General features: G+C 39.5%; 1 protein-coding gene across 1 annotated transcript in view; it reads left to right on the forward strand.

Annotated features, from left to right (window-relative positions):
* Positions 1 to 13,474, forward strand: part of LOC108707926 (transmembrane protein 211) — a 168,147-nt gene extending 154,673 nt beyond the window's left edge. The window contains exon 3 of the mRNA XM_018246037.2: positions 13,070 to 13,474. Within this exon, the coding sequence (XP_018101526.1) occupies positions 13,070 to 13,296 (227 nt within the window). The 3' untranslated portion in view covers positions 13,297 to 13,474. The remainder of the gene's footprint in view (positions 1 to 13,069) is intronic.
* The last annotated feature ends 12,003 nt before the right edge of the window (positions 13,475 to 25,477 follow it).

The raw sequence follows: 25,477 nt of genomic DNA on the forward strand, positions 1-25,477 counted from the left end.
TCTGGACTACTATTAGCTAACCTACAAGTACTTCAATCATATGTTGGGTGGTCCCTCACTCCAAAGTTAGCACCTGATGAAGGACATGTTTGTCCGAAACATGTTGTGTGTCTGAATAAAAAATCACTGGATTCAAATTGGCTCTCCAGAGTGAACTTTTGCCTATTAGCTAACCTAACCATGTAGGGCTGATAAGAGGTTCACCTGTCTAAGGTAGCTTAAAGGAGGACTAAACCCTAAAAATTAATATAGCTAAAAATGCCATATTTTATGTACTAAATTTATTCCACCAGCCTTCAGCTTGTCAATAGCAGCAATGATCCAGGACTTCAAACTTGTCACAGGGGGTCACCATCCTGGAAAGTGTCTGTGACACTCACATGCTCAGTGGGCTCTGAGCAGCTGTTGAGAAGCTAAGCTTAGGGCTCGTCACTAATTATCCAGCAGAAAATGAGGTTGGTCTGTAATATAAGCTGATGCTACAGGGCTGGTTATTAAATTCTGATTTTGATTGCACTGGTTTCTGTGCTGCCATGTAGTAATTATCTGTATTAATTACTAATCAGCCTTATATTGTGACATTTCTATTCTATGTGTACTGTATATTATGAGTGGGTCCCTAAGCTCAGTAAGTGACAGCAGCACAGAGCATGTGCAGTGAATCAGCAGAAAAGAAGATGGGGAGCTACTGGGGCATCTTTGAAGACACAGATCTTAACTGCTAACGGGCTGTGGTTGCCTTGAGCTGGTACAGAAGCCCAAAACATAATGTACAACATTTCTAGCTACTTCTTTAGTGAGGCTTTAGTTCTCCTTTAACTCCATTACCTCTATTTTCTTCATCCACCAAAAGAGCATTGGGAACACTACTCACTCCATTATATTGACATTCCTGGGGCAATCCCTCTCTCTGTTGATTGACATTGAGGAGTGCCTGCTTCCAGAACGTCCATTAGTGGTTTCAGTGTAATAGTTTGGAGGCCCTGGTCAGGGCCCCCCGTCCCCTACTTTGATGCGCGCATGCATGAAGGTGCTGCTCGGCGTGCATGCGAGAATGGTGCCATTCGTCGGCAAAATTTTATTTTCTAGAATCCAAATATCGGGAGAGGGGGTCTGGCCTGACAGGGTCCCATGAGGGTCGGGGCCCACCAGTCTGACCCTGGGCCCAGTATTAACAGAATCAGGATCAACTTATAAAAGAGTGAGGAGAAGGAAGGGGGGACCTATGATAGAAACATTTAAATCCATTCTGCATCATTGGGAAGAAAAACATTTGTGGAACTAGCGGAAGGAGGCAGGAATACTGGAAGAAAACAGAAAGGAGCAGCCTTTTTATACATACACTGGGAATTAATTCATCAAAGGACATGTATCAAATAAGTATCATGGACAGATCACTTTATTCTCCTACAATCAAAGTCTATGTCTCTATATCACCAGCCAATTCCTAGATGACCAACATTGTTTCCTACTCAGCGTCCGCTTTTGAACATATCCTATTAAGTTGTCACTAGTCAAGCGGCTCCTGCCCGTCAGAGCTCACAATACATTCATATTTAACAACCTGCTCCCAAATGGGAAAGGCAGACTGTTTGTAGGAAACAATGCAACAATCATGTTTTTGTTTTTCCACTTGCCATCTGCTGAGCGCCAGGGTTGTTTTGTGTATATACATGCCAGTCTGTTCAGTTCTCTACAGCTATTTAGCCCCCACATGATTAGCATGCAAAGCACTCAGATGGCTAAACTTATATTTCTGCTCATTTTTGAAAATGTCTTGTTTTTGTTAAAATATTAACTTCCTTTCGATCGGAGGTGCATTTCTTTACACGTCAGTGCCAGTCTCTAGATGTCTGTACCGTTTAGATAAAAGGAACCTCTGCTTCAGTTCTGAGGAATGTTACTTCCCTCCTCATATAAAAACCCCTCCACCTTTATTTGCCCTTTGTTTTTCATGCATATGTGATTTTTCGTTACAGAAAAAGGAAAAACAAGTAAAGCTGGCCATACACAGGCACATGTAAGCTGAGTCTAGCAGTCCATTTATGGGCCCATTACAACTACATTCCTGACAGATATCTTAAGGGTCAGGCCACACTGGGCGTTTTGGGGAGATTTGGTCGCCTGGCGACTTATTGTCTAGTTTTTGCGGCGACCAATCTCCCCGAACGCCTTCCCTCACTCTGCGCCGGCTAAAATAAAAAAAAAAACGCCGGTGCTAATCACACGCGGCGATTCGTTTTCAGAAGTTGGCTCACGAGGAAACTTCAGGCGACTTCGGAAAACGAATCGCCGCGTGTGATTAGCGCCGGCGTTTTTTCATTTTAGCCGGTGCAGGGTGAGGGAAGGTGTTTGATTGCCGCAAAAATGAGGCAATTAGTCGCCAGGCAACCAAATCTCCCCAAAACGCCCAATGTGGCCTGACCCTAATGGGGTTGTTCACGTTTGAAATAATTTTTAGTATGATGTAGAGAGTGATATTCTGAGATAATTTGCAATTTGTTTTAATTTTTTAATATTGAAGGTTTTTGAGTTATTTAGCTTTTTATTCAGCAGCTCTTAAACTTGCATTTTAAGCAATTTGGTAACTAGGGTCCAAAATTTCCCTAGCAACCATGCATTGATCTGAAGAAGAGACTGGAATATGAATAGGAGAGGCCTGAATAGAAACATGAGTGATAAAAAGTAGCAATAACAATACATTTGTAGCCTTACAGAGCATTTGTTTTTTTTTTAGAAGGGGTCAGCGACGCCCATTTGAAAGCTGCAAAGAATCAGAAGAAAAAGACAAATAACTATAAAACTATAAAAAATGAAAACCAATTGAAAAGTTGCTTAGAATTCTATAACATACTAAAAGTTACTTTGAGAGTGAACCACTCCTTTAAAGGGGAAAATGAAAATCCAATATAAGATTCATCATACTGAAATAAGAAACTTTCTGAATATAATCAATTATATATTCTGAATTGTTTCTGATATAATCAAGTTTATATTCACTCTCCCTCTCTCAGCTTTTGTTTCTCTTCATTCTGTCTTCATGCAGCAGTTGGCTGTCAAAAATTCATTGACAGTTAGATCCAATATCCTCACAGATGAATTCGAGGTCACTCATATAACTGATTCCAGTACAGGTATAGGATCCCTTATCAGGAAACCAGTTATCCAGAAAGCGTTGAATTACAGAAAGGCCGTCTCCCATAGACTCCATTTTATCCAAATAATCTAAATTTTTCAAAATGATTTCCTTTTTCCCTGTAATAATAAAACAGTAGCTTGAACTTGATCCCAACTAAGATATAATTAATCCTTATTGGAAGCAAAACCAGCCTATTGGGTTTATTTCATGTTTACATGATTTTCTAGTAGACTTAAGGTATAACGATCTAAATTACAGAAAGATTTATTATCCAAAAAAACCCAGGTCCCGAGCATTCTGAATAATAGATCCAGTACCTATACAAACAAAATCTAACTAAATAACTGCCTTTTGCACAAATTCTGCATGCAGAGAGACACAATGTCTGGTGATTTTAATAGAGTGAGCTCTGATACATCTTCTAGGCAAAATGAGCCCCCCTATAAGATATATTGGATCTAACTGTCAATGATTATCTGACAGCCAACTCCTGAATGAAGACAGAATTAAAAAAAAAACAGATGCTGAGAGAGGAAAAAGTACAGAAAAAGAAAAAGTACAGATTATTTAATTGACTGTATTGAGAAAGTTTCTTATTTCAGTATGCTGAAGCTTAGGGTAGGGGTTTATAAAGGTCAAAAAAAATCAAAATGGCTTGCACTAGTGATGTGCTGGCCGACCCGATACCTGCGGGTCGGGCAGGTTCGGGTCGACCTCGCACTGCTCCTCGCGGGCGGGTGCGGGTTGAGCTCTTCTTCTGCTCTCCCCGCTCGCCACCTTCAAATGCCGGCTTCCGGTTTTATAGTCTCACGTCTGCTCGCCCCGCCCCTTTTGTGATGTCATTGTGATGTCATCAGCAGTGCGGGTCTATAAAAGGACCCAAGAAGCGCAGGTGCGGGCGGGCATGGAGCACGGTGGGTTAGGGTCAGGTGCAGGTTAGGAAACCCCCTGACCCGCACATCACTAACTTGCACTATATTTGAGAATATATCATTTTGCATAATACACAAGTTTCAGGAAGTCATGTGACTCACATTGACATTGCTAAGCGCTAATTATATAACTGATGACATCACTAAGCACTGTTTTTATGGCTACACGTTACAATTGATTCATTGTGTATTACATGGATGTCATTTACAGTGACCGTATTGAGCAGCACTCAAGTGCAGATAAGTGTCAGCCAAATGTTATATTCTCTACAGTCATAGTCTGAGCAAAAAGAAATCACACTCCAAGCGCAATAACTGCAAGTCTGGGAGAGCGTTGAACAAAACTGAAAAAGATTACCCACGGTGCAGACGATCCGCTCCTTTAGCTTTAGCGGTTTCTTATTTGTGATGGACGGGGTTATTGGACCCTCCGATCAGTCAGACGAGTGCAAAACCTTCCCTGGAAGCTAATGGTTCCCCAGTTGCAGATGACTAACATTAGGGGAGACAAATATATATGCAGCCTGTGCGTTAGCTGAAAGATAAAAGAAATCCCACTGTTAGTATTGTACCTACAGTAAAATATATTAGCATATAGTATTTTATCTCTAAAATACACTTGTTCTTATACTTTTGCATCGAATATTTTCGCAAAAACCCAATAAAACGGGAAACCGTCTTCCGTTCACTAAAATCCGAAGTTGCTCTCAGCAGGCGAAAGGTACCGAAGTTGCGCTAGCGTTAATTCGTCAGGGTAAGCGAAGTTTCGCTATCGAAGGCTAATTTGCATACGGCGCCAAATTTAAATTTGAATGGACGTGTATGCAGCAGCGCATACAGAACACTACACAAGCCACGGGAAAGTTAATAAAAGTTTATAGAGGTTTTCTAATGCCCTACACATGTGCCCAAAGTATATTTAAGGTGCCATATGTTAACAAATGTTGGGGGGAAGGTGGGCACCCTAAAAAAAAATTCATTCGTTTTCAGCTTAACACCCAAAAAACACCCTTTGCCAGAGTGCAACTTCGCCAGCGTTATTTTCGCCAGTGTTAGCCACTTTGCAATTTAGTAAATTTGCCCCTTAGATGGGGTGTGTCTATAATGATTATTATACTGCAGAGCAGTGCATCTATATATTATATATTATATATTGCCCTGACTAGGAGGAAGATTCTCAGTCTCTGCAGAGCTGTTGGTGAATTCTCCTGCAGTAACATTGGTATCTTAAAGGAGAACTAAACCCTAAAAATTAATATGGCTAAAAATTCCATATTTTATATAATGACCTTATTGCATCATTCTAAAATTTCTGCTTCTCGAAAGCAGCAATGATCCAGGAGATTTCAAACTTGTCACAGGGGGTCACCATCTTGGAAAGTGTCTGTGACACTCACATGCTCAGGGGGCTCTGAGCAGCTGTTGAGAAGCTAAGCTTAGGGGACGTCACTAATTATCAAGCAGAAAATGAGGTTGGCCTGTAATATAAGCTGATGATATAGGGCTGATTATTAAATTCTGATGCTAATTGCACTGGTTTCTGTGCTGCCATGTAGTAATTATCTGTATTAATTACTAATCAGCCTTATATTGTGCCATTTCTATTCTATGTGTACTGTATATTGTGAGTGGGTCCCTAAACTCAGTAAGTGACAGCAGCACAGAGCATGTGCAGTGAATCAGCAGAAAAGAAGATGGGGAGCTACTGGGGCATCTTTTAAGACACAGATCTTTACTGCTAAAGAGCTATCGTTGCCTTGGGCTGGTACAGAAACCTAAAACATTAGGTTAAAATTTTCGAGCTAATTTTTGTGTACTTCGCTTTAAATATTCAACTTTGACCATTCACCATCTAAAACCTGCAGAATTGCTGTTTTAGCCTATGGGGGACCTCCTAGAACCTGTTTGGAGTCAATTGGTGGACTTTGAAAAATCGTTTTTTTTGGAGGGAAAAACTTTGAATCGTATGATTAGAATGCGCTATTGCTTCAATTCGTACAATTTGAATTTGATCGAAAACGGACCTATTCGGGCAAAAAAAAATTTTGAATCGAATTTCGAAGTTTTTAAAATTCTAAATTCGACCCTGGATAAACCTGCCCCTAAGGGAAAATTCGAATGAAAAAAAAAAATTGAATTTCAACCTAATTTTTGTGTACTTAGACTAGGGAATAGTCCAAATTCGATTCGAATTTGAAAAAAAATAATGTACTCGCCATTTAAGAATTCTTATGCGACTATTCGTCATCTAAAACCTGCCGAATCTGTGTTTTAGCCTATGGGAGACCTCCTACAATCAATTTGGTGGACTTTTGGGGGGGAAAAAAATTTATTAAAAACATTTTTTTTTATGGCTGGAAAACCTCGAATCAATTCAAATTTGATTCGAATTTGCAGCTCGATCGTATTCACCCGTTTTTAAAAAAAATCTTTTTGTTTTTAAAAAAATTTCGATTGGTCGTATTTTTTCCGAGTTGGTGGGAGTTTTTAGGAACTCCCATAAACTCGAAATTCTACCCTTGATAAATCTGCCCCTTAGCATTGTGTCACCGTGCTGTTTTAAGACATCATTTTTATTTAAGCTCTGAAGATCAATTGTTTTAAGTCTAGAACTGGCCAAGTTCTAGACTTTTTTTAATAATAAGCTAAAAGCCAGTGGGTCTGTTTCATTTAGTGTGAGCGCCGTTTATTACATGTTACCTGGAATGTGCAAAGCCGGTGTTGATATTTCCAGTGGTTCACCTTTGATATTCCAGCAGGAGATCAAAGAGCCTTCGCCTGCTGCCAGCAGAGTGTATTTATTTTAGCTCTTGAGGATCAGAATCATTATGTGCATTATGCCGCATCAAGTGTTTGAACCCTCTTAATGTATCAAGATAAAAGGCTTTTCCCATCATGCAACAGATTGTGTGTGAATGCTCCGAGATGGGGGTTCGATTGAGAAAGTCATTTTATCATTCAACATACAAAGGTTAATAGAATTACTATCGGAATGATAAATGTTTCTTGAATTTCCTACACAGCGTAAAAGGAGAAGGAAAGGTTAAAACTAAGTAAATTTTATCAGAAAGGTCTATATAAATACATCAGTAAACCCTCAAAGTAATTCTGCTCTGAGAAACACCACATTTCTTTCCTTCTATTGTGTACACATGGGCTTCTGTATCAGACGTCCTGATTTCATCTTAAACCTCCAGGGCTAGGGCTTGAGCATGCTCAGTTTGTTCCTTTCTCCCCCCCCCCCCCCCTCCTGTAATCTGAGCCCAGAGTGAGCAGGGAAAGACTCAGGCAAGTGATGCAACTACAAGCTAATATGGCAGCTGCTATACTAAACAGAGAGAGCTTGTAGAGCTGTCTACTCAGGTATGGTAAAGCATTCCGCAGAACATAGCATTATAGCTTACACTATTGTGGTTAATCTATTGGCAATAAACTGCCTTGGTAGCTTTCCTTCCCCTTTAACATGTTCTCGTGGTAGACTCAGCATTAAAGCCAGAATCCATATTCGTTTAGCATTTACAATTTTTGTATATCCATTTTTTTTAAACTCTGAAGTGAGAACAGAAAGGAACAGGGGGTACATGTAGACATCATTGTGGGGAAAATAAATATCACATTTGGAAAAAGCTATAACATTGAGATATACTGTGAAAAACAATAAATCAAATATATTTATGGTCTTAGAGAAAAGTGTCAGGAAAAGCCATTCATGGAAAAAGTCACAAGGACTCATTTACTTGGTGCAGGTCATGAAACGTTTGCAAATTTACTAAAGGGCGAAGTGACCAATCGCCAGCGTGACGTCATTTCATTACTTCGCCGATTTACTAACGGGCGCTGGCGTAACTTCGCTAGCGAAGGAGATAGACTCTAGCACTCTTACGCCAGGTGAAGTTTCGCTCTGGCGAAAGAGCTTTACTTCGCAAATTCACTAAGATGCGCATTTTACTGAACGTTACCTGTTCCGCCAGACTTGCCTTCGCCACCTCAGACCAGGCGAAGTGCAATGGAGTGTGTGGGGCTTCTTCAATTTTTAGTTGAAAAAATGCTGGCGTCTTTTACTTTTGTCAGGGTGATAGGCTGCAAAAGTCCGTAAAAATTATTTTTGGGGTGCCCGGCTTCCCCCCTATATTTCCTTACATATGGCACATAAACTATACACTGGGCTCATGTGTAGGGCAACAGGGTCAGACTGGGTGGCTTGGGGCCCACCGGGGCTACTGCCCCAGGGACCCCCTCCAATCGCCACTGCCGCTCCGGAGTGCTGCAACAGGCTAATGTGCATGTGCGCAGCGCTACCTTTGTGGGCATGCGCAGATCTTCTATTCTACCGCCCCACTAATTAGTGGATCTGGGCCGGCGGGGCCCACAAGAGCACGGGACCCACCGGGTTTTTTCCTGGTATCCCGCCGGCCCAGTCCAACACTGTAGGGCAATATAACAACTCTATTTAATTTTATTAAGGTTTCCCTGGGCTTGTGTAGTGTAATGTATTTGCTGCAACTTATACGTCCATTCAACTTTAACTTCCCGCCATATGCAAATTAGTCAACGCTAGCGCAACTTTGCCAGAGTTTGGCGCCCTGGACCCAACTTCGGGTTTTAGTGAATTAGCGTTGTCCTGGCGAATCTGAGCGAAGCTGTCGCTGGTGACTTTACGGAGGTTAGTAAATTTGCCCCTTGTTTTTGTTCTCCAGAAGGGAGAATTTCCCCTATGAATACAGAAAAGTACTGCATAATATACAGAGGGGTGGGACTTGGGTTTGCATGTGTGGTGGGGGACCCCAAGGGTTGGCAGGGGAGACAGGAGGAATTTGTCAGTACCTCTTGACCAGGCTCTGGGGACAGACGTGGTGATGGTGGGGGATTGTTTTTTATTTGCTGAGGGCCCTAGAACCATGATATTATGATCGTACAACCCTGACCAGCAGAGGTCCAACTGATCAGACCCCACCGTCCATTATAGCTAAGCAAGCTGGTGAGTGAATGCTGGTGAACATCTGAAGACTATACTTAGCTATGGCCAGCACGGTACTGCTAAGTAGGGATCAGTCAAATCATGGGCATTTAACACGACAAACTATCAAAGATGGGGAAGAATCTCGTTTTCTGGCTCAAGACTTCTCTAAAGGGTTAATGAGCGTTGCTGCTTGAGTGCAGCTCATGGAAGGGTGTCTTTATTTGGGATGAATAAAGCAGGACTTTTGGCAGCAGTGCTGCTTGTCATCCTGATCTGTAAGTGACTGATTAGGCTTCTGAAAAAATGCTTACAGTGTATTTATTTTAGCATTTAAATTAACTCGTAGCCTGTGTGCTTATAGAAGTAGCAGAAATCATTCCATTCTGGGCTCCCCTTTTGTGGTTCTTAACTTAAAAGTAAGGCAGTGCAGCTGATGAATGTTGAATTTACCCTTGCAATAATCAGATATAAATATTTGAACTACATCTCTTGCATATAACAGCTAATGGCATTCCAATGGGAACATCAGTCCTATCAATCATATTCCTCACGTCACATTGTATTTTGCACAAGTGCTGCACAACTGTTGGTTCAGAGCCCAAGTCTCAGGCTGTTTCAGTCATCTGAGCTGTCAGAGAGGGTTAAGCAACAGGGAAATTTCCCAGCTGACCCTCGCTTGTCTCTTTTTGTTTGTGGATTTTTTTTCCAATGATCACATGCATCTTTGCACTGTTTGCCTGCCTGGAAGTGATAAAAAAACATTCCAATAATAAGCCAATTCTAACCCAATAATACCTTCCAATGGTCCCAACTTCCATGAGAAGGACAATGAACCCGGATATAGGCATAAATATCTCAGAAACGGGCTACTTTCATATGGTGTGGAGTAGGCTTGGGTGAATTTGTCTCGTTTCTCAAAAAAATTGCCGCCGGTGAAATGTTGCTGACGCCCATTAAAGTCTATGGGTGTCAAAAAAAAATTGGCGCGCAGCGAATTTTTTTGGACATGCGACGACATACATGTCTATGGGCTTCATTTCCATGGCGAAACAAGCCAAAAATGATTGCCCATCCCTAGTGTGGAGGTGTCCTAACACGTTCGAAGGACAGCCGAAGTCCTGAAGCGGCGAGAAGACCCACCAATGTTTTTTTAAAAAATATTCTTTGGGGCCCCAATTTTTTTTTAACGTGTAAGGGGGGCCCTGGCGCCAATGTGTTTTTTTAAAAAAATATTCTTTGGGGCCCCAATTTTTTTTAACTTATAAGGGGGGCCCTGCCGCCAATGTTTTTTTTTTTAAACTAATAGGGGGGCCTGGTCACCAATTATTTTTTTTAACTTGTAGGGGGGCCCTGACCACCAATTTTTTAAAAGAAAATTTAAGGGAGGCCCTAGGCACCACAGTTTTTTTTAACTTATAAGGGGGCCCTGACCATCAATAGCTTTTTATAACTTTTGTGTGTGGGGGGGTTACCTTTTTTAGCGCTGATATCTGTGTGGTCTTTTTAACTGTTGTGTGGACTGGGCGGGATCTGGGGTGGGCGGGGCCCCAAACATTTTATTGTACATTTTATTGTATGGGTCCCCGTGATTTCTAATGGCGGCCCTGGACGCACTTACTGTCATTTTGAACCAAGTAGAAGGTATAACCTGAGAAAGGGTTTGATGAACTTTACTGTCACTAGTCATGTAACAACAACAGTAAAAACATGGTTAGATCTGATTTACAAAGCCATTGCACTTTACAAGTTACCTTACATGGGAAGAAACTGTCCTTAAAAATTCATGAAAAAGGCGAGATTATTATAAGAATAGAGTAAATACAAAGAAGTCTGCCTTATCCACTCTTAAAGACTCTACATGGAAACGCTGTTGGAGTTTTGGATGAATTGAGGGTCATGAAGACGTAACTGAGCGTGATCAGAGCTGGGTGTGGACAAGATTGCTCCTCTTTTTGGAATTCGTATGTTGGGAGTAATGTGTCAGACAAGAACATTGTTTCAAGTTTCACTGCTGTCCATGGAAAATTGGCCTCAGAACATGGTCCAATAAATGTGTGTCGAACATGGATTTTGGAAATGTAATAGACCAAGAGTGATCATTCGTTACTAATGCACGGTCTACTTTTAGTGATGTGGCCCATTATGAGCTGCATCCATAAAAGAATAGTTAGCATTACATGGAGAATCTTACTTAAATATTGATTTATGAGAGTGTCTTGAGATCTACTGATCATCAGCTGAAGGTTTACTGGTAGTTCTACCTTTTGGGCAACCCTGTAACAGACCTTTAAATAAATGTCTGCTTCTGCCTCCAGATAAAAATACAAAAGTGCTTAATAACTTGTGCAAGTAGAGTGTTTTTTGGGGCGGGGGGGTAAAAGATGGAATTTCAGTTTTGGAGGACCAGTTTTAGGCAGCAACAATCAACTCTTCATTGGTTAAACACTTATTACTGTAAAATTATTTTGCCACATAGATGGATGTGAGTTATCTTCCATTCATATCCACGCAATAGTTTTATGCTCCCAAACATGACTAAAAGTTGTACTGAATTTCGGTTCCACCTTTTGTATACATGTTGCATGAATTCTAAAGGCACTCCAGTATTTCTGCTAAAAAAAGTTACCGTATGATCTATTTCGACAAGAAGTTCACGCACCCCCTGACATGCTATTCAAGTACCTGCAGCTCTAATACACAATTCCCTACAATACCCATAAGCCTAGCCGAAACAACACTTGAGACCTACCTTCATAGACAAGACCTGACCAAACCCCTGTCTTGGTTCTACATTATTCTATCTTTAGCAGGTCCCTCTCCTCAAGATTAAATGGCAGAGGGATATTCCCTCGTTAGATGATGAATTGTGGTCTGACGCCCTCAAATTGGTCCCTGATTTATCAATCTCCATGAGAGATAGATATATACAGATACAATTTCTTAATAGAGTGTATTTGATCCCCTATTGCAACATATTACTCACCAATCCCTTGGATGTTGCTCCCAGTGGCCTGAAAGCAGGTGCTATATTTGAATTCCAGGCTTAGAGGCAAGTTTTAGTGCATAAAAACCAGGTGCACTGCCAAACAGGGTCTCAATGTTGAATGACAATCCACATAGGGGCTACCAAATGGCCAATCACAGCCCTTATTTGTCACCCGAATAACATTGTTATGCTATTGTTGCTCCCCAACTCTTTTTACTTCTGAAGGTTGCTCACGGTTTGAAAAGGTTGGGGAACCCTGCCCTATTGCCTATCAAAAATGTATAATATATCAGATCAATGTCTCAAATGTAGTAAGGAAACAGGCACTTTACTTCATGTCTTTTGGACCTGCCCGGCAATTGAGAGATTCTGGGGCGAGATGTTACAATTTCTGAATGAGAAGCTTGCCCTCCCAAATATCCGCTCTCCAGAATTGTGCTTATTGGGAGTAATAGGCGACCTACCAGGCCCAGACTGGCAATCTGTGGGTTCTGGCAAATGCCAGAGGGGCTGCTATAAGGTGCCATTGAAAGTCAGTATTTAGTGGGCTGGTGGGGGCTGTTTTGGGCCTCTGTGTGGGCTGAGTGGGCCTCTGTGTACCTGAAATGCCAGGGCCTATTTTGATTCTCAGTCCGAACCTTCGACCTACAACTTTGGTCCTACTCTAGAATATGCTTCCTACAGTTGCTTTATTATGCCAAAAAGGCTATCTTAATGCATTGGAAATCTCTCAACCCTCCTCCCCTACAATTCTAGGCAAAAGCTGGTAATTGATTCTCTTACAAGTCAAAACTTGACTTACCTAGGAAGAGGTTGTCCATAGCAATTTAACGCTCTATAGTGCACTGTACTTGGCTTGAACTGCAAAATATCTGATTGTTAAACATATCTTTCTTTTAATTTTCTGATTCGGTGACTTTGCTTCACTTTGTTTTGTTTTCTCGTTCTCTCCTTTTGTTTTATCTCAACTGTTTGGAAGTTAAAGTATACAAAATGAAATTTTGTAAAAAAATTCTGCTAACTGATAAGTATCGCCTTTTTGTTTCTTTCAGTGTTCATCATGGCATCAGGACTTTTGGTGTATCCGTTTGGCCTCAACGCTACGACTGTGAAAAAATACTGTGAGAATTCAAGCATATACTATGCAGGAGACTGCCAGATTGGATGGGGCTACATGCTAGCCATCGTTGGAGTCATGTTGTCAGTGTTTTTACCATTCTTTGCTAAATACGCCCCGAAAGAACACATATCGCCTACACCAGTCCCTACTATTTTATAGTATTTGTTTTGCAAAATGTGGTTTCTGTCTTAAACATAGCTAGGCAGATGGTATGAGAGCACTTCCTTCCAGTTGTACAGCTTAATAAATAGGTCCGTCTTTTTCAGACCAAAAGAACATTGATAGTCTTCCTGAAGCATGATAAATGAAAAGCCTGGGAATTAAATATTTGTTTTCATTCCTGTTGTCTCCAATTATTCCTTAATGCATATGTACACTTGTCATTTCAAGGCATCTGCCTCCAGACTTAATCTGTTCAGTTAGAATCCCTTTGCTGGAAAGACTTATTTTTGGACCAATCTCCACGTCATATTTTAATGTTGCTTTATTGAGTGCTAGTCTTTATTTCAGAGGAACGTTATGCTTCCACTCTGGTCTGTACTGCAGTAAAAACACAACGGGCATTTATATTCCGAACCTGAAGAATCTTCATTGGTTCATGAGTCACAAGTTTCCAGTGAGTTCATTCATATACACAGAGAGCTCTTTCATGTGTTTCAAACACTTTCTGGATTCATTTTGCACTATGATGTATTCTTGGTTCTAGACTTGCAAATTTATAATTCCAGGCGTGTGGACTCTTGGCACGCTTGTCCTACGATGTGTGGCATGAAAAGGAACTGCTGTGGTTCTACGGTTTCTTAGTGGCATTAAACACTCAGGTCGGAATCTAATGCAAATAAGGGGGCAGATTTTTTAAAGGGGATGTATTGTCAAAAATTAAATTCCCCTTTGCCCTTGGGGAACCGATATAAGCCTTTTTCAAATTGCAATCAATTATTTTTTATTAGCGGTTTTCATTTGCGCTTCAGTTTAAAGTTGAGCGCAGTCTGTTCCCCCACATACCTTCCCATGGCCCGCCCATCTCTTCTGCTGTTCCCGCCCCCCTACCAATGAAAAACGAGTAACCAGTCAAGCAACGGTGGGAGTGACGGTGACGTTCTGCAAACAAGACTGCCTACTCGGTCTACATTGGTAGGCGGGCGGGAACAGCAGAAGCGATGGGTGGGTCGAACAGCAGAGACGGCCACGGGCTGTGAAAGTTTTAAGGTGGCCATACACAGGCCGATAAAAGCTGCCGACAGACCGAGTCGGCAGCTTATTGGCACGTGTATGGGGCCCCCCCGAAAGACGGCCAGATCTCCATCAGATGGGACAAAAAATCCCGTTGGATCCCGGCCGCATCTGTTCGTTGATGCGGTCCCGCGATCCGACCGCCCGTTCCCGTTTGTAAGGATCCGATCATTGGGCCCAAGGGCCCACGATCAGATCAGCCGATATTGCCCACCTCAAAATGTGGGCATATCGGAGAGAGATCCGTCGTTTGGCGACATCGCCAAACGAGCGGATCTCTCCGTGTATGGCCACCGTTACTCGCAGCTGAAAGAGCAGGTATGTGGGGGAACGGACTGCGCTCAACTTGAAACTGAAGCGCAAATGAAAACCACTAATAAAAAATAATTAATTGCAATTAATAAAAAGGCTTGTATAGGTTCCCCAAGGGTAAAGGGGGATTTTAATTTTTGACAATACATCCCCTTTAAGGGGCGAATAGTACATTTGAATTTTTGAATTGTATTTTTGGTCAAAACTCACAAATTCGAATTGGGAATAATCCAAATTCGATTCTAATATGAACTCAAAATTCGAGATTTATCAAACCTTGACCCTGGGAATAATTCAAATTCAACCACCTAAAACCTGCCGATTTCATGTAGAAGCCAATGGCAGAAGTCCAGTGACCCACTTGAAGATGTTAATAGACTTCCTGACATCCATGTTTTTTCTGAGAAAAAAAACTCGATTCCAGTTCAGTCAATTTTCGATTTAAGTTTTCATATTGGTAATATTCGTCAAGTTTTAGACGTTTGAATTTTTTCTTATATAACCTCCCATTCAAATTTGAAGTCTATTAGAAATAAAAAATAAATAAAAATTCACATGAATTCGAAATTCGACCTTTGATAAATGAGCCTCTACGCGTCTGGATTATGGAATATTTAGTAATGTTCTATGAATAGCGCTGTATGGATTTTGAACTTGACCAGTCACAAGCAGTTCTTATGGGTATAGCCATGTAAAGAATTGAACAAGTTGTTAGCAACTCACATACATTGGCACATCCAGGCCCGGATTTGTGGAAAGGCCATCAAGGCCTAGGACGGCAGGATTTTTGGGGGCGGCATGCTTTCCAACCACACCCACATTGGTTCAAAAACCACTGGGGATGTGCAGGAGATACAACCATTTTTTACATTTCCCGTGCGCCAATCCCCAATGCTCCGGTCTGGATGATAAAAATTTGCACGAATAAAGGGAAGGGACCCGGAAGCGACGGACAGCAGTGGGCCTAGGAGCGCCCCCTATGTAAATCTGGCCCTGGGCACATCCAATGCCTTTCTCTCATTCTCTTCTGAGCTTGTTTTACTCAGATCATGTCAATTACAATACCCTGTAAAATAAAAAGACAAGTTGATAAAAATGATAGCTTTCAGAATAACGAGATATACTGCATATAGAACAACTTGTATTTTGTGGGTGTTGTGGGCGGTTACTGTTGGTCTTTAAGGTATATTTTTGCTCAGGTACAAACAGATAGTAACAGGCCAAGTAATATTTGTGCCTGAGGCAAAGCTACTTGATCTCTTCTCCTGAGCCCTTTCCCATTCCCTTGATGCCCAGCACTGCTTTACACAAGCCCCTAGCTGGAGGCTTAAGGTGGCCATACACGGGCAGATAAAGCTGCCGCTATCGGTCGTTTAGACCAATTTGACAGCTTATCTGCCCGTGTATGGCGGCTTCTGACGGGTCTTCCCGAACGATATCTGGTCACGATATCGATCAGGAAGGTTTGATTTTTAACCGGCTGACCCGTTGGAGCCCCTTAGCGTATCGTAATTCGATCGTTCGGCCATTCGGCCGAACGTTCAAATTACCCCTAATATAGCCATGCCGTTAATGGCATATCGGGGAAAGATCCGCTCGTTTGGTGATGTCGCCAAACGAGCAGATCTTTGAGTCTATGGCCGGCTTTCCTTGCACACTCCTCTCTTCCTTCCATAGTGTGCAGTTCCTTTTCTTCCTGGGAATTGTGCTCTAGACAGCTGCCTTTTCTGCCTATCACTAGTTTCAGCCTTGGGTATAGGCAAGTGCACAAAAGTTGCCATGCAAGACAGGCAAGGGCTATTCAGTAAAGGTGTTAAAGGACAATTATAACTGGCTACGTCTTGATTTACTGATGCAGTAAGTGTCTACTGATGCTTCCCTTCTCAGTTGTATCATTTAATGTGCCAGACAGAGCAGCAGTGGGCGCTCCTGTAACACATTCATGATGTTAGCAGTGTAAAAACTGCATATATCATAACATCTGAGAATATTACATTTGGTATACAGTATGTCCACTTTAAGCTGTATTGTAAGCATTCACTAATATAAGATAACATTTTGCTTATGAATTATGGACAAATGTTATTGGTCAATGTTATCCTTTTATATCCAGTCCTCAAAACTCCTGTTTTCCTTGTACATGTATGGGATCCGTTATTCGGAAACCCATTATCCAGAAAGCTCCAAGTTACGGAAAGGCCGTCTCCCATAAACTACATTTTATCTAAATAATCAACATTTTAAAACATGATTCCCTTTTTCTCTGTAATAATAAAACAGTAGCTTGTACTTGATCCCAGCTAAGATATAATTAATCCTTATTGGAAGCAACACCAGCCTATTGGGTTTATTTAATGTTCACATGATTTTCTAGTAGACCTAAGGTATGAAGATCCAAATCATGGAAAGATCCATTATCTGGAAAACCCCAGGTCCAAAGCATTCTGGATAACAGGTCCCATATCTGTATAATAAAACCTGACTTAGCATTATCTTTTATTACAACTTAAAGGGGTTTTTCACATTTAAATGAACTTTTAGAGAGTGATATTCAGAGACAATTTGCAATTTAGCAGCTCTCCAACTTGCAATTGCAGCCATCCGGTTGCTAGGGCCCAAATTCCCCTAGCAAACATGCACCGAGATGAATAAGAGACTGAAATATGAATAGGAGAGGCCTGAATAGAAAGATGAGTAATAAAAAGTAGCAATAGCTATACATTTGTAGCTTTACAGAGCATTTGTTTTTTAGATGGGGTCAGTGACCCCCATTTGAAAGCTGGAAAGAGTCAGAAAAAAGGCAAATAATTCAAAAGCTATAAAAAATAAATAAAGACCAATTGAAAAGTTGCTTAGAATTGGTCATCCTATGACTTACTAAAAGTGAACATAACGTTTTAAAGCAAGTTTTAAGCTACTGGACATTAAAGTAAATGTCCTCTTGAACCCAGAATAACAACAAACAGTTTTGTGAATTTGGTGTTATTATCCCTGAATTGTGCTAAACAAGAGGTGATTATCTCTGCTCTTTTATGGATCGGGGCTTGTCTCTTTTATTCATATAAACAAAAGTCAAATGTTCCACAAATGACATTCTCTACTTAATAGAATTTCAAAGTATAGATCCCCAAGCCTAAAGTACATTGCTGTGGAATGGTGCAAAATGATAGGGACCATTTACTAAGAAGGCCGTGTGCAATGTATAAAAAGCACAATCCTGATTATTCACCAATCGCCTCTACAAAGTCTCTGCAAATTAGGAGCAAATGCTGATACCTGTTTGCTAATACTGGATGGTTTATCATCTCCAAGAGAATCTGTGCACTAGTCTTTATCAAGTGCAGCAATAGATTTGTTCAATAAATGTAATATGTGCATATTCCTTACTGTGACAAAGGTTTTTCTGGAAATAACCCAATAGAAATAATGAGCCTGATGGGGTGAGGATCTGTGTTACAGGAGAACTAAAGCTTAATGAAAGAAGTCGCTAGAAATGTTGTACATTATGTTTTGGGTTTCTGTACCAGCCCAAGGCAACCACAGCCCTTTAGCAGTAAAGATCTGTGTCTCCAAAGATGCCCCAGTAGCTCCCCATCTTCTTTCCTGCTGATTCACTGCACATGCTCTGTGCTGCTGTCACTTACTGAGCTTAGGGACCCACTCACAATATACAGTACACATAGAATATATATGTCACAATATAAGGCTGATTAGCAATTAATACAGATAATTACTACATGGCAGCACAGAAACCAGTGCAATTAGCATCAGAATTTAATAATCAGCCCTGTAGCATCAGCTTATATTACAGGCCAACCTCATTTTCTGATTGATAATTAGTGACGACCCCTAAGCTTAGCTTCTCAACAGCTGCTCAGAGCCCACTGAGCATGTGAGTGTCACAGACACTTTCCAAGATGGTGACCCCCTGTGACAAGTTTGAAGTCCTGGATCATTGCTGCTATTGACAAGCTGAAACTTTAGGCTGGTGCAATAAGTTCAGTATATAAAATATGGCATGTTAAGCCCTATTCATTTTTAGGGTTTAGTTCTCCTTTAAAGTTATTAGGAGTTGGATTCTGTACATTTTTGGCAACTCCAGATGCCCAAAATTGCTTCGGACTCCACGGCTCTGATTATATACTAATCAGTTTACTACTCTCCAATCCCATAGGGGGTTATTTATCAAAGTCCAAATTTATCTCAATATTTTCTTCTACAAACTGCGATCAAATCTGCTCGGGTTTTTTTGTTTTGTTTATTTATTATTAAATTTTCCCGTAAATTTGCTTTGCGGGAAAAAATAAATCATATTTTCACTATTTTTGCGGATTTTTCATCCGGTTTTCAGGATTTATGCAGATTTTTTTTTGGTCAAAAAGGTCCGTTTTCCATCAAATAGGTCTATTTGGCCGAATTCGTACCGTACGAATCAAAGGAATATCGCATTAGATCGAATTCGATTCGAAGTTTTTCCCAAAAAAACCTTCGCTTTTTCAAAGTCTACCAATTGACTCCAAAAAGGTTCTAGGAGGTCCCCCCATAGGCTAAAACAGCAATTCGGCAGGTTTTAGATGGGAAAGGTTGAAGTCGAATTTTTAAAGAGACAGTACATGATAAATTTCGATATTCAAATTTTTTTTCAAATTGAATTTGGACTATTTGGACTTTTTTCATTCGAAAATTCACCTTGACCTTTGATAAATCTGCCCCTAAGACTATTCAAGTACTAAAAACAACAAAAATGTAGTTAAACAGAACTTAAGCATGGAATGGATGCTAAAGGTCAATGAAAAAATGGCATACTGTCTGGGTTTTTCAGAACTTAATAGAACAAAAGCTGCCGGCAGTTACCAGTTTTCAGCAGATGGAAAATATACCTTCCAGCTTGTTTTTGCTGCATAGGTAATGTGGATAATGGATAAAAAGTGCTGAAACATTCTCTATAAAATATAAATGTATCAATCTTTTTCTTAGATTTGTTAGTTTGCCCAGGGGAATCCCAATGCTTTCCCAGCAGTTTGTTCTTTTTAGGAAAAAATTATGTAAAAAATTGTTTTTGCTTAAAGGGCATGTAAAGTCTAAAATAGAATAAGGCTAGAAATGATGTATTTTGTATACTAAATATAAACATGAACTTACTGCACCACAAGCCTAATCAAACAAATAATTTATGCTTTCAAAGTTGGCTACAGGGGGTCACCATCTTGTAACTTTATTAAACATCTTTGCAAGACTAAGACTGTGCACATGCTCAGTGTGGTCTGGGCTGCTTAGGGATCATCATAAACAAAGCTGCTTGAGTTCTGCATGGCTGGGAAGTAAGGCGGGGGCTCCCCCTGCTGTACATAAGTATGATTGTTTCCCTGCTCAGCAGTTAGGGACCGTCTGACAATTCCTATCCACAGCAGTAAATGAAGGGAGAATTTCACTGCATACAGTCATGTTTCTTATAAAAACGGTACACATTTTTTAATTAAAGTATATTGGAGATAGGCTTCTTTTTCATTAATGAAAGTAAAAATGGGTTTTTATTTTATTGTCTTTACATGCCCTTTAAGCTGTTTGGTATAAAGTTGTTTTCATGTGGGTGTTAGAGGTCAGCCAGTTAAAGCAGGGGAAATGTATGAACTTTTTACCACCATAAAAGAATAGATTTTATCAGTTATGCAAAGGGCAGCAAAAGCTCCAATTTCCTTACCTCTATGTAAGGAGGGAAATATATAAATCCCACCATAAGGCCCCTAAATGTAGTTGTATATCTTTTAACAATCTTTATAAACATTAGTTCAAAATTTAAACAACTTCTTTCAAAATAAAGAAGAGAAAACCAGAGCAGGTATAGTCAGTGTCTATGAGGCCTAGTTACTATATATAATAATCGGATTTCCTTTTTTTTTCACCAATTGTATTTTATTTCTTTAAAATGTTAAACTCTAATACAAAACTTCTCCAAGTACAAGAAGTCAATGGGAACTTTATATACTTTTATTTTAGTCATTCAGACTTTTAGAGGTTTTCAGATTTTTTCACTTTTTTTTAACTGTCCGCAAAATGTGAATTTTTTGAGATATTCATATTTTTTTGGATCATTCAGCACATTTTCTACAATATTTTTTTGACACCTTTTTTTTTTCTACACTTTTTAATTATTCATTATTTTAGAGAAATAGTTTAACCATGGTTTCAAATAGCTCTAACACAGGTATGGGACCTGTTATCCAAAATGCTCGGGACCTGGGGTTTTCCAGATAACGGATCTTTCTGTAATTTGGATCTTCATACCTTAAGTCTATTAGATAATCATGTACATATTAATAAACCCAAAAAGCTGGTGTTGCTTCTGATAAGGATTAATTATATCTTAGTTGGGATCAAGTACAAGCTACTGTTTTATTATTACAGAGAAAAAGGAAATCATTTTTAAAAATTTGGATTATTTAATTACTGTATAATGGAATCTATGGGAGACGGCCATTCCCTAATTCAGAGCTTTCTGGATAACGGGTTTCCGGATAACACAAAGGGGCCCACTTACTAACAATTGAATTTCTATTCTTTCCTCGAATCTCTAAAAATGTGTGATTTTCCTAATTTTCTTAAAAGCTCTAAAAAATGTATGAAATGTAAGAACCACAAAAAAACTTTAATACAAAAATTTGCCAGGTAAAAGTTCTCTAGGTTCTATAGAAGTCAAGGGGAGCAGTGCTGATCGTATTCGACCATTTTTTAATCAATTTAGACTTAGGGGCTAGGAATTGTCTGAAAAACTTGAAGTTTTAGAGGTATTCGTATTTTTTCATAACGTTTAGTACGTTTTTGTTTTTTTTAATTTGTGGTTTTTTTTATTTGGATCTTTTAATAAATTTCAAGACATTCATGGTTTTTAAGAGAGGGAGTTTATTTGTGGTTTCAAAAACCTCTAAAGCCACTAAAATGAGACTTTAATAAATGGGCCTCCAAGTGTGTCAGCCTCATCACTTACCTATTTTGTGCTTAAATCGTCTCATGAAATATGAATTTTCCATTAACAGTCATGGTGTTTTCGAAAATATCCTGTCCGATTTGTATGTTTCACTCTCTTTAAATGGATGGGTAAACAGTTTACAGGAGTTATTTATCAAGCTCCGAATATCCGAACCTCGAATAATTCGTAGTTTTCAGAGCAAAAAAAAAAACTACAAATTATTCGATATTTATTAAAGTCCGATGGTCTAAAACCCGGGCATCTAAAAGGTCCTGTATAAGTCAATGGGGAAGGTTCTAGTGTCTGCGCTGATAATTTCGGTGATTTGGAGCATAAAAATCCGAACAGTTTTTGGGGAAAGCTCCGAAGTTTTCCGGGAAAGCTCTGAAGTTTTCTGAGTTTTGCCCGACCCTATTTTTTCTGGCTTTTTTCTTCATAAATAAGGTCCATTCGGGAATTCGGAGTTGCTCGAAGTTGGATATTAGAAATACTGAGATAAATTCGGACCTTGATAAATAACCCCCTACATGTTCAGCCATGATATGATTACTTCTATTTCAGTATAATTCTTTCAATTCTCTACATATACAAACAGTATGCATATGTGCCCTTTGGAATTAATACTCTATATCTGTATGGAATAAAGCAGGTCAAAAGCTGATGTTCAGATAAAATGTGTTTCGATAGTGACACCTAGAGGATATAGTAATTGTTGCTTTACAGAGTCTAAAATCCTTCTAAACATGAACAGTTATATCAATATCTTTGTCACTGCATGATAATAGTATATTCTCACTTTCGGTGATATTTTACAAGGTGTCAACAACAGAATTACAAAAATGCAAAGAAATAAAAGAAGAAAAATTTGCCACCTAACCATCCTGTGCCTTTAATTAAAGATCGATAGAGCAAAACTTACATGACCAGGGATGTTTATTAAGTGCGAGATGCTGTAAATTCTGTAATATATTGTTCCAAATGAAGTCTTTGTCTGTTTGAAACTGTTAAATGAAAAATTTGTTACAAAACTGAAAAAAAAAATACAGGATATTTGTCACGTTCCTTTATCGTGTCTTCAGAAAGCAAAATTGTGGTTATAATTTACATTTTTATTTATATTCAGAGGTGTAGATTCTGATGTTATATACAGTCAACTAAAATATATTTTTAATTGATTTTTGTCACACTAATAAATTACTTTTTATTCAACTTGTTTTGGGAATCTGTGTATTTTTTTTTCTGTCTTTCTGCAATAAGTAAAATCTTAGTGGTTAAAGCTCTATGGAAAACCTCTTCTGCCATGAGACATATTGATCAGAGTGAAAGTCTGCCACTCTCTGTTGATCTCTATGGGATTTCTGGGGGCACAGTTATCAATGGAGGAGAGTGAGAGTTTGTACATGATATATAAACCCATAGAAATTAATAGGGAGAGGGGGTTTGACTTTAGGGAACTGTGGTGAGTTTCAATTTCACTCTTTTATAAATATACTCCAAGGAGAGAAACAGCCCTCACTAAGGATGACATAAAGCTGCCACTGGTAAATTTAGGGGCAACATCTGCTTTATTTAGGGCTTATACACAGTTGTATGCGCCGTCCCCGCTTCATAAATACAGCGCCACCAACCACAGGCAGTGCTGTATTCATGGGACACACACAGGTCTCCATTTTAGGGAATGAATGGAGGGTGGGAACATCTACATCAGAGAGAAAACCACACTAAAGGGGAATCCGAATCCTGGAGGAAGGGAGCAATGAATTGAATGCTGCCGGTGAAGGCCGATCCACTCTGGTCACGTGGTACAACATGGAGAATCATCAAAGGCACACTTGTAGCCCACCGTTTTTGGCAAGATTCATGAAGCGAGTATATTGGTAAAAAGTCCAAAGAAGGGCTTCTGAGGAAGTGACTAGCACAGTCAAGAAACGCGTCGAGCCATGCTCCCCCCTGCGTGCATCATCTGTATGTATTCATGCCACGATTTTAATTTTATACCTTAATCAATTTGGACTTTTTATCAATTTACTAACTTCATGAATCTTGCCAAAAACGGTGGGCTACAAGTGTGTCTTTGATGATTCTCCTGGGAACATCTACATGTCTCTTATAAATACAGCGCAGACTAATGCAGCTAATGCTGTATCCATGGAGCATTTGTAGGAGATCCATTTTGGAGCACAGAGATCTGTCGAAAAATGTGCAGGGCTGGGGCACAAAGAGAAAAATAACAACTGGAAATGAAAGTCTTGAGTTAATTGTCAGAAATCAAAACTTTCAACTTTCAAAAATTTTCAGTCATCAAAATTGCAACATTTAACACAGCTTTGTAGTTTGGGCGCTTGAAAAATATATTATTGCCTGATGTTAATTGAGGATTATTTTTGGCCCTAGCTAAAGTATTATTCTTTCTGGTGTGGTGCAGTTAAAATTTGTTATTGTACTGCTACGGATCAGGACCTATCATATATACTCGGAAGACACAATGCTTTCAAAATCAGTTTTAGTATTTAGTGCATATAATAAAAAAAAATTTGAAATATTTATCAATATTATCAAACATGCATTTATTAGTTTTTAAGGGCCCGATTTACTAACACTCAAACCTCTAGGCTTGTGCATTCGCAAAAGCTTACATCCAGAGCTGTGGAGTCAGAGTTGTAAGCAATTTTGGGTACATCGGAGTCACCAACAATGTACCGACTTTCAAATGGAAAACTAACTTTGGAAATGAAAGGCTTAAGTTAATTATCAGAAATCAAAACTTTCAAATGGAAAAATCAAAACATTCAACTTTCAGAAATTTTCAGTCATCAAAATTGCAACATTTAGCACAGCTTTGTAGTTTGGGCGCTTCAAAAATATACAGTATTATTGTCTGATGTTAATTTAGGATTATTTTTGGCCTAACTAAAGTATTATTCTTTTCTGGTGTGGTGATTTGAAAATTTGTTATTGTACTGCTACGGATCAGGACCTATTATATATTTGCTACTGGTGCACTCGGAATACACGATCCTTTCAAAATCAGTTTTAGTATTTAGTGCATATAATAAAATGTTTTTGAAAGCATCTCATTAGGCAGAGCATACCGTCTGACAACAATCTCAGACTCACGTGCAGTCCACTCACATGCACTTTGCAGTCCTTCATCCCTGCAACACTAGATGAAGTTAGCAAACTTGTAGCCAGCTCAAACCCTACAACCTGCTCCCTTGACCCCATACCCTCTCACCTCCTCTATCCAATCTCTGATACTTTGTCTTCTGCACTTACCCACCTATTTAACCTTTCACTCTCTACTGGTACTTTTCCATCCTTATACAAACAAGCACTAATCACTCCTAAAAAACATTTTCCTTTTTTCTGTTATTGTAAAACAGTACCTCGTACTTGATCCCAAGTAAGATAAAATTAATCCTTATTGGAGCCAAAACATTTGCATTGGGTTTAATTAGTTTTCTAATGATCTTTTAGCAGACTTACGTTATGGAGATCCAAATTAAGGAAAGACATGAATGCTCAAGCCCAGAGGCTCCAGCATTAGTAAATCAGCCCCTAAGTATTTAGAATATTTATATTGGTACAGAAGTAGAATTACATAACAATATTTAAAATGCTTGGGTGTTTTCACTGTACCTTGGTTGGCTAACGTCATGTTAGGAGGGGTTCATTCCTAATCAAATATAATCGGTCTCAGTCTATCAACGAAATACATTTCTTCTCCTCTTTCAAGGGTGGTATGGTAGCTTCTCGTTTTTACTAATATTTGTTTTATTGTGATACAGGACAGTAGACTGGCAGTTGAAAAGGAGAAAATGTTTATCT

The sequence above is a fragment of the Xenopus laevis genome, chromosome 2L, assembly GCF_017654675.1.
Source record: "Xenopus laevis strain J_2021 chromosome 2L, Xenopus_laevis_v10.1, whole genome shotgun sequence".
Classification (NCBI taxonomy): Eukaryota; Metazoa; Chordata; class Amphibia; order Anura; family Pipidae; genus Xenopus; species Xenopus laevis.